The sequence below is a fragment of the Vespula pensylvanica genome, chromosome 1, assembly GCF_014466175.1.
Source record: "Vespula pensylvanica isolate Volc-1 chromosome 1, ASM1446617v1, whole genome shotgun sequence".
Taxonomy (NCBI): domain Eukaryota; kingdom Metazoa; phylum Arthropoda; class Insecta; order Hymenoptera; family Vespidae; genus Vespula; species Vespula pensylvanica.
In genome coordinates, this window is record NC_057685.1 from 16,647,719 (window position 1) to 16,657,631 (window position 9,913).

General features: G+C 42.9%; 1 protein-coding gene across 10 annotated transcripts in view; it reads right to left on the bottom strand.

Annotated features, from left to right (window-relative positions):
• Positions 1-9,913, bottom strand: part of LOC122633903 (transcription factor SOX-2-like) — a 305,138-nt gene that overhangs the window by 13,936 nt on the left and 281,289 nt on the right. For 6 of the 10 annotated variants that reach the window (XR_006328238.1, XR_006328241.1, XR_006328236.1 and 3 more), the window contains one exon: positions 5,002-5,060. The exons of 2 other annotated variants lie outside the window; for them this stretch is intronic. Coding sequence is in view for 2 of the 8 variants with exons in the window: in XM_043822375.1 (XP_043678310.1) it covers positions 5,009-5,060 (52 nt within the window). In the remaining 6 variants the exon portion in view is untranslated. Of the gene's footprint in view, positions 1-4,933; positions 5,061-9,913 lie in introns of those variants that run through there. 2 more of the 10 variants (XM_043822375.1, XM_043822384.1) reach the window with 1 other exon arrangement.

The window sequence follows — 9,913 nt, forward strand, 5'->3', positions numbered from 1 at the left end:
TCTCTCTCTCTCTCTCTCTCTCTCTCTCTCAACGTAATTATTTTTACGAGGGTGAGAAGCTCTGGTGCTGACAGGTTCGACTCGATAAAGCGAAAGAGAAAAAGAGAGAGGAAAGAGGGACTAGTATAGGGAATTGCGAGAGAGAGAGAGAGAGAGAGGAAAGAGGGTGGTAGTGATGGCTATGGTGGTAGTGAGTTTCACTGATGGAGACACGGCAATTCTCGACGATAAAGAGAGGAAGAGTCCGTTTCGCTGACTCGCGCGCGTGAGAGATAAAGAGAAAGAGAGAGACAGATAGAGATAACTAGGAAGATAGAAAGAGAGAAAGAGTAGAGGTAGCTAAAATCCCGGAGAACGCTTTTACAGTCGCGTGAGGCGACGCGAGGCCGCGCGAAGCCAGTGGGAACAGAGATGGAAACGATGGGGAAAAGGTTCGACGGTTGGTGGGAGAAGAGAAAGAGAAAAAGAGAGAAAAAGAGAGAGAGAGAGTGAGAGAGAAAAAGAGAGAGACAAAGATTCGTGTCATTGGCAGCATATCGACTAACTGGAAACTGACAGGCGGGACACGTTGGCATGTCTATAGAAAACGTGCACGGTTATTTAAGCGACGGAGAAAATAAACGGTCGATGATACGACCTTGAAGGTGGACGAAACTGACTCGAATGAATCCGAAAAAATCTATTCTCGACTGGACAGTTTTTCTTTTTTCTTTTTCTTGTTCTTTCTTCTTTCTGTGAAAATATCCATTTTAATTATACCAAATGATTAGAAAGAAAAAGAGTGTGGATCAGTTTGGAAACGGATCGGTGATTGATACATGATCGATCGAAACATATTGCGAAAAAGGATTTCGATCTACCAAGGATTTATAAGAGGAGATCCTTTACGAGATCCCTATCCTATCCTATGTCTTAATCCGGTTCTAATCAAAGAGGATGGACCGGAATGATTTGGATGAAGGAGAAGGCGGGAAGAAGGTAGGATGACTTCGCTGGAAAGCTTGCCTGCTAGAGAACCTCGGCACTCTGCTTCAATTTCTGGCGTCAATTAAAAACTGACGCGGACCGAGGAAAATCAGTAATTAACGACGAAGCGGCTACTTCTTTCTATGCTCTTTTTTGCATTCCTCGAGTTCTCTCTCTCTCTCTCTCTCTCTCTCTCTCTCTCTCTCTCTCTCGTCTTTTCCATTTTACGACTAAACGACGACGACGACACAATCACGATCGCTATCTTATTCTATCTACCTAATTACCAATGATGTTGACGATAAAGTCATATCGATTCCAAGTAGAAAAGCAAAAAAAAAGAAAACAAAACAAAACAAAAAACCGATACGTATTACTAGGTAATAGTCGGAGTGCTGTTGTTTCTTTAAGAAAAATTTCACCGTGGCTAAATAAGGGAAGGCTCGTATCAGAAATATTACCAGGATATCGTCCTGGGCCTGAAATAAACCACCATCCTGAACCTAACGATCCTCCTTCTTCTACGTGTCACAGTGAAACGGCTAACCACGATTCGAGCGTGTCGATAAAGGAAGCTTCACAAGCTCGACGAAGACACAGCTGAAGTTCGTTATACGTCGTGACTCGACAAACCCGATTTCTTCGACGATCTACCTTTGACTATCTTCTTCTCTCTTCTCCTTTCTTTCTCTCTCTCTCTCTCTCTCTCTCTCTCTCTCTCTCTCTCGCTCTCTCTCTTACTCACTCGCACGTGCTCATCTTTCTCTCTCTCTTTCTCTCTCTCTCTCTCTCTCTCTCTCTTTCTCTCTTTCACTCGCATCTCTTGGAAACGCACGCTCAACGAATTCAACTCGAACTCCTTTCGCGAGAGTCGTTAAGGCAGCCCCGATAATTGTAGCAAATCCGTGGTTACACGGCGTAGACCGTGCGATCGTACTTAAACGCTTAATTATACGGCCAAAAACCAAACGGATTCAGCAATATCGAGGAACGATAAAAACTAACGAAGGAAATATGTTCTTTTCTTTCTTTTTTGTTTTCGTTATTTCTTTTTCATCCTCTTTCCCTTTCCTAGGCGTCAACCATTATAGCTATTCGTAGATACCGATTAACTCCGACGGTCTCGGAGTTGTCTCGATAATCGGACGTTTCTCGATCAATCGCCGAGATTAATCCTGCCGCGAATGGAACGGCCAGTTTCGAGCGTGTAGCAAACTCGATCGGCAGAAGATCGATAATAATCGAATTCTAAAGAGTTCGAGAGAGGATCTTTCCTTTTTTATTACTTACGTACCTAGATAGATACATATACATATATACATAGATAAGTATGTACATAGGGGGCATATTTACGTATATGTAGTACATATACAAACGCATACACGGTTGCGATCGTTTCTCTAACAACGAACAATTTTATATCGCTTTCTCACGAACGCCCGCACCTCATTAACGAGCATGGCGATTAATTAGTGCCGAGTGCCATACCGATATAAGCGTACGAATTAAAATCGAGGTAAAAAGGAAGAAGAATAATCTCTGGTGAACGTCGAGGACACGAGTGCGCGAGCGCACGGTCTTACGAAGTGATTAATCGACGCGGGTCGTTAAGAGAATTTCGCACGCGGAATATCGTGTCCCGCATCGCGAAAGTCTCGAAGCACGAAGATAAGCGAGCGTGAAGTGTTGAGAAACGAAATCATCTCTTAGTCTCTTTTCGTCTCTTCGTCTCTCTCTCTCTCTCTCTCTCTCTTTCTTCCCCTCTCTTCTTTTTTTCGTAGCTCATGAAATTGAAGGCAAAATAATGTTATCTAGGATAGTAAGTTTACGCGTGTCTAAAGGAAGAGGATACCAGTCGAAGAAAATATAAGAGAGTTTTTTTGCGTCTTTAAAAGAGGAATGAGCCTTCGGCTAATTACCTGAAATAACCCATTAGTCCTGTATCCCTCCCCCCACCCACCGATCGTCCAACAAATTACAAGGCGAGGAATGAAACAGAGGTGGCGCGTCATCTTTGACGAGTTAATTTCGAGCAGGGATCAGTACTGAAAACCCTCCTCTTTCGATAGCCATTACTCTTCCTCTTATGGCTCGAACAACCCGTTTCCATGAATCAGCGGTATTCCGCGATCACGGAATATCGAACCCTCGGAAGGATTTCTAGTTCCGCTACGTTATACCCTTGACTATCATGCTTTTGTCGGTATTCGAAAATATTCGAAGGAAAATGAATAGAAAATTAATAATATAATTTAAGGAATAGATAGAAAATTTGAAGTGACTCGTATGGGGTGAGTGAAAGGAATCTCTTTCGCGAGATTGGATAACAAAATGTAAAGTCGAATTTTACGGAGGATCCACGAAAGTCCCTGTTTGATGTTACGTAGCAAAAGGAGGACAAAAGGCGGATAACCGCTTTATACGAAGGGGGTAAAACGAGGCGAGAGAGAGGAGCAATCACCAGCGATTTCATAGCTGTCGTCCTTGGCTGGAAAGACTTCGAGTTCCGTTTCAAGGCTGCTGCCGTTGCTGCCGGCGTTGCTGCAGCAACATCGGAGAGGGATACCAGGAATGACGAGGCGCATTCTCAGCTTACCCTCGTCGTTCGTGGCTAGAGCTTTCCCTCTCGAAAAAATTCGGGATCGCGACACTTCTCCTCTGTGCATGTCTCCCTTCTTCTTCTTCTTCTTTCCTCTCCTCCTCTTCCTCCTCCTCCTTCTCTTCTTCTTCTTCTTCTTCTTCTTCTTCTTCTTCTTCTTCTTCTTCTCCTTCTTCTTCTTCTTCTTCTTCCCTTAACACCTGACGTTTGAATTTTTAATTGACTCCGAGGCGAGATGAACGAGGTGTCAGGTAACTTTCTTGTCGAGAATAAAAGCCAAAGGTGCGTGCGAATGTACGATGGTAATAACGACGACTAGCAAACGACCCACTGATATTTCATCGGAGAATAAAACAAGAGTCTGTTACGATCGGTTAACAACAATGATACTGACTCTCCAAGTAACGTTAACTAGTTAGAAAACATGGAAAGAACGAATGTAGGAAGTAAAAGAGACTTGGAGAAGAGAGGGAAAGAGATCGTAAGGAGAAAAAGGTTACCGGTCGAATGCTTCGTCGATTAGGTGAAGCATCGCGAAATTGGGTTGGGCAGGAGCGATTTCGTGTTTGGGGCGGATCGAAGATGTTCCTGGACAAGAAACGGTGGAACGTGGCAGGCTCGTTTGACCGAAACGAAAGGTGTCTTTCGCTTTTTGCCAAGCAATCGGCCAAGATAGTGCTCGAAACGGTTTGGGAGAATTTTTTAAGTAAGCTTTGTAATTAAAGCCACCGCAAGGGAAGAGAAGGAGGATAAGGAGGAGGATGATCGGTGGTGATGTTGCTTCTCCGCTAAAGAAGGAGATGGAGGACTCGAGCAGGCCGATTTTGCGGGCGTTTCGAGACGCGAATTGGATCGACCCTTCGATCGATCTCGCCTAGTTTGTCCGAGCGTAACGAACGCGCCGTGCAGATCGATCTGTCGAGCGAAACTGGGGCAAAACGGCTGGGATCGGTCACGCCGTACGAGTAAGAGAAAGAGAGATAGAGACAGATAGAGAGAGAGAGAGAGAATGAGAGAGAGAGAGAGAGAGAGAGAGAGAGAGAGAGAGAGAGAGGACGATCTCCCGAACTGGACTCGATCCATCTTCGTCGACACCAAAACGCGGTGGCATCTTAATTGTAACATCGTTTTGTCCGTAACTTTACAATTCGTTACTAATTAAGTTGCGATCGAACGAATTGAAATGGATGGTTAAAAAGATCGTGGGTAAGAAAATTTGACGATAGAAAGAAACTTATTATAAATTATGAATACATTCAAACAAAGTTCGAACGAAATACGTTCGAAACGAATTTTGTCCATCTTACCGAGGAACGGAACAATCGATCGTTCGAAGGAGAGGAATATCGGAAAAGGATGGTAACTCACCGTGAGGCGCGAAACAATCAAGGATCCTGATCCTTCGTCGTTGGAGAAGTTTGAGTTAGCCGCGGCGAAATCCGCTCACGTCGGCCAGGACTCTTGTACGCGCACGTTGCCCGTCGCGTTCCAATCCCTGAAACAGAGACAATACAAGCCACGTCTCAGCGAGCTGTCGACTTGCTTATCCGAATTTATTACTATGGAATATTTACAATCGAATTATCTGTCGCATTAATTAAACTTACTCGAATTAACTTGAATGAAGTGCACTTTGAAGAACTGCTTGTATGAATGAAGAAAGAAACGAATAAAAGAAAAAAAAAAAAAGAAAAATAAATAAGAATAAAAAAGAATGTTATCGCTTATCCAAATAATCTTTTTCTGTTTCTATCGAAAAAGAAAGAAAAAGAAAAAGAAAGTATTAAACAGTCTCTAATGAGTGTTAAGTTACTCGGTGAATCGAAGGAACGCTTCGTTCCCCAAGTCTTCCCCGTCTGTGCAAGCATGGAGGTCGAAGACGAAGAGAGAAAAAGAGAGAGAGAGAGAGGGAGAGAGAGAGAGAGAGAGAGAGAGAGAGAGAGAGAGAGAGAGGAAGCTCGTAAAGAACTCGAAGAGGCCATACACTATGCTCGAAGGATCCTGGACGTGCTCGCCACGAAGGGAATGCAGCGTGATGTATGCGACTTCACGCCTGACTCACGTCCGCGCGCATCAGAGAAACGCCTGATATTAAGATACGCGCGGTGATACATTATAGAGACATCATTCATCGACCAAGTCTCTCTATCTCCCTCTCTCACTCGCTCACTCACTCCATCCCTCTATCCATTCCTCGTTGAGTGCCGACCCTCCTTTGACGTGCCGCAGCGATCGTGCCGATGATCGGGGAACCGCGTCTTTCTTCTTCGAATCGTAAAGGCGACTATAAAATTTTCAGTAAAATGACGCGGAATGCGACCGATTATTATTATTCATGCGTATATATTGTAGAATGAAATTATATATATATATATATATATATATATATATATGAATATATATAAAATTGGTCTGCATCTGTATATGTGTCAACATATGTTTTATATATGATATTTTATGAATTATTGTTAAAATAATTTTTTTCTTAATTAATGATTTTGATTATGATAGGACATCAATCTTACGTTTGATATTAGTCTTACTCTGTGAAGAAATGTATCTATTATGTATGTACGTCATATGTGTAAGTCGAATAGTCGATTTTTACGCTCGAGACGTGAAAGTGTGGCCGGCCGTTCGTACCGGCGGCGATCGGCATGATTCTTTGACGAAAGCGTAGACAGACTTCTCGTGTGTTACATTAGCTGTGAAAATGACGGATAGTCGTAACGAAATGTTTCTCGAGGAAGAAAGGGAGAATAGAGTGCTTGTTTCCTACGTGGTCTCGATTGCCTTTTGATCTTTATTAAGCTTAACGCTTTCAACGAGATTGTTTAGTCGATTGATCAAAAAGAAAAGAAAAAAGTAGAAGAGGAGAGAAAAAAAGAAAAGAAAAGAAAAGAAAAAAACAAAAATCTGACGTTTTTACAAATAAATATAAAAAGAGAGACCAGATATAACTTCCTATTAATTGGTAGTACTTTCATTAATAACAATCACTTCATACCTTCTGCAAATAATCACTTATTACATCTCTCTTGTATTAAAATATAAAGTATCTATTTAAATATTGCAAAGAATTATGAGAGTGTTAAAAAAGGTTAAAGGATAATCTTAATCCGTGAAGAACGTATCGTAATAGAAAGAGAAGTCGAGATTTGGTCGAAGTTAGAGAAAGAAAGAGAGAGAGAGAGAAAGAGAGAGAGAGAGAGAGAGAGAGAAAGAGAGAAAAAAAGAAAAAGTGAAGAAATCCGAGCGAAACTCTTTCTCCTTTTTATTTTTCTGGGCGTCGCGACGTTATTACATGGTTCATTAGGGACGTAAGCCTGCGAGGCAGATTCGCTATTCGAGGGCCGAAGCTGAGAGGAAAATACTAGAGAAGAAAGTGGAGGAGGTGGAGGAGGAGGAGGAGGAGGAGGAGGAGGAGGAGGAGGAGGAGGAAGAGGAGGTAGAGGATATAGAAGAGGAAGGAGGGAGTATCAAAGAGAGCGAGGAGGAACGTCGAAGAAAGAAAGAAAGAGCGAGAGAACGAAAGAGAACGAAAGAGGAAGAGAGAAAGAGAGAGAGAAAGAGAGAAGGAGGGGAAGAGAGAGGAGGGGGTGCGATGCTCTATCAGGCAGGAGCAACGTCAAGACCAACCAGAGCGAAGCCGAGCCAACCAACCAGAGCCATCCACGAGTTGCGGATGCTCCAACTATTGCGCCGCGCACCCACGTAACACACCGAGCTATACGGACACTGTGCTGTTGCTGGTGCTGCTGCTGCCGCTGCCGCTGATGCCGCAGTCGGCGTCGACGACGACGGCTAATGAGCAAAACTTCAATGATGCCTGGCAAGTGAAAAATCCGCTTCCCCTAATTACGCGATCCTTACCGACGACAACGACGCGCGCCTACCTGCCAGCCAGTCAGCCAGCCAGCCAGTCAACCAGCCAACCAGCCTACCTACCTACCTACCTACCTACCTAACTACTTGCTTTCTTGCTTGCTTTCTTGCTTACTTGCCTGTCTGACTTCGACCCCTTGCCTACCTAACTATGTTTCCTCCATTTCGATCAAACCCTTACTTTACGTATTTTTTTTCTAAATCGTCGCGTTTTCGTCAATTAATCTAGTTTATTTTTTCTTCTTTTCTCTTTAAAGATCAATTCGATGAATTATAAGAAGACAGAAAAGTAAGTACTTACGTTTATGTAAAAATTAAGTCTGCAAGAAATCAGAGAGAGAAAGAGAGAACGAGAGAGAGAATGAGAGAGAGAGAGAGAGAGAGAGAGAGAGAGAGAGATCGTTTCAATTTCATAATGACTTCGTTTGGAATTAATATGAGGTGGTAAAGATGAGAACTCACGAGAACGATACCTAGTAAAGCCGTCGGTTTTAATGGTGTCCGCTACGACGAAACTTCCGGTGACCGATCTCATCTCTAAACCCTTCCAGTCACTCGTTACAACCATCCCCGATCCTCCCCTGATCCTTCGTTCTCGCGAAGCCGCACCCACGTTGTCCTTCCTTCTCTCTCTCTCTCTCTCTCTCTCTCTCTCTCTCTCTCTCTCTCTCTCTCTCTCTCTCTCTCTCTCTCTCTCTCTCTCTAGCTTCTCTACCTATTTTTCGTCATCCATTCTACCACGGTAGAGTAGAAATGGACTTCCGTTTCCTGCGCATGATTTATTAGATAGTCAGATAACGTTCACGGGTTGGACGCTATGCTTTAGAAAAATTTGAATGATGTTACCGATGAATCAACGTATGTTTTACCTAATTATGAAAATAATATTCTTTTGCAAAAAGAAACAGAAGAAGAAGAAAAAGAAGACGAAGAAGAAGAAAAAGGAAGAAAAAAAGAAATAATAAAGATTTAAAAAAAGTTTCTATCCCCTACCCCTTCCCTGTTAAAACAATATCTAATCAAAATTCAATCTTATTATTATCAGAATTTTCTACAGAACAATTCTATTACTTTATCTAATGTTCTTTAATCGTATCGATTATAAAGGCAATGGAGAAAGAGATAACAAACGCGTCGCCTCGTGGGATGATCATTAACGTACGATTCGCGAGCAATTAAATCGAAGTGGCCGGAGCAAACATCGATCGGAAAGAGTGAACGCGTCGAGGGAAAAGGTACGTGTGTTACGTACGCTCCGGTCGATGAGCGTCGGCCCACAGGGGTGGTTGCCGTATAGAAGCAAAAAAGAAGAAAGATAGATAGATAGATAGATAGGAAGAGAAAGGAAGCGAGGGAGAGAAAGAGAGAAAGAGAGAGAGAGAGAGAGAGAGAGAGAGAGAGAGAGAAGCCGACTCTCAAATATTTACCAGCTAGTCTAAACAACTTCGGGCATTGTTCCATGGCGCTACTATGTGTAAATTTAATCTTCCGCTCACGTGAAGATAAACGAAACTATCGAGATTACGAGCTGACTGGCTTTCTCTATCATCCCCGTACGAATTAGAGAAGTAGAGGACTGCATTATCGAACGTTTACGCTTAATAAAACGTGACGTGATCGTGGTCCGTGAGTCGTGAAATAGAAATCGATGGATAAGAGAGGCAGTTAGGAGGATGAGTTTCAAGTTGGCGAACCACTTGGAATTTGCTGACGTGCGTCTTTCTCTCTCTCTCTCTCTCTCTCTCTGCTTCTCTTTTTCATTCTCTCTTTCTCACTTTAGCGATCAAGATGGCGTCGTTGGCCAGGGTGACATCTTCATAGGGTGTCGTGGAAGATCCAGAAAAGGATCCTGAAGCTTCTTCGATCCTTCGTTGGGCTCGTTTGAATCGATGCGATAGAATGACACGTCTGTATATATGTATACATATACACACACACATATATATACACATACATTTATATACAACATATTTGTAATAATATATAATAAGTATGTACGATAATATGTACACGTCTATATTAGTATGAGAGAGCACTCGAACCTTCGAGCCCTTTGTCGGGCGATCATTGAACACCTGGACTCTCTTATCTCCGCTATCTTCTCTTCTCTTCTCTTCTCCTGCCGTCTCTACTCTTCTCGTCTCTTTTCTTGTCTTCGTCGAGGTCACGGAAAGGGTATCCTCGATCTAGCAGAGTGCTTCGACAGCCGAGAAGAAATCACAGGCCAGTTAACGCGCCGCCGTGTCACTCCTTTGGCCGCGCCTTCCTTCGTCCGAACCTTTGGACAGGGTCGGTTAACGCCAAGGGCTGTTCTTTCGATCCTATCCCACTACGAGCGATTATTACACGCTCTCTTTTTCTTTCTCTATCAATCTTTTTCTCTCTTTGATCATTTAAACTCTTAGATATAATAATTAATAAACTAATCCTAATTGTGTTTTATTTCTTCACAAGTTTTTTTTT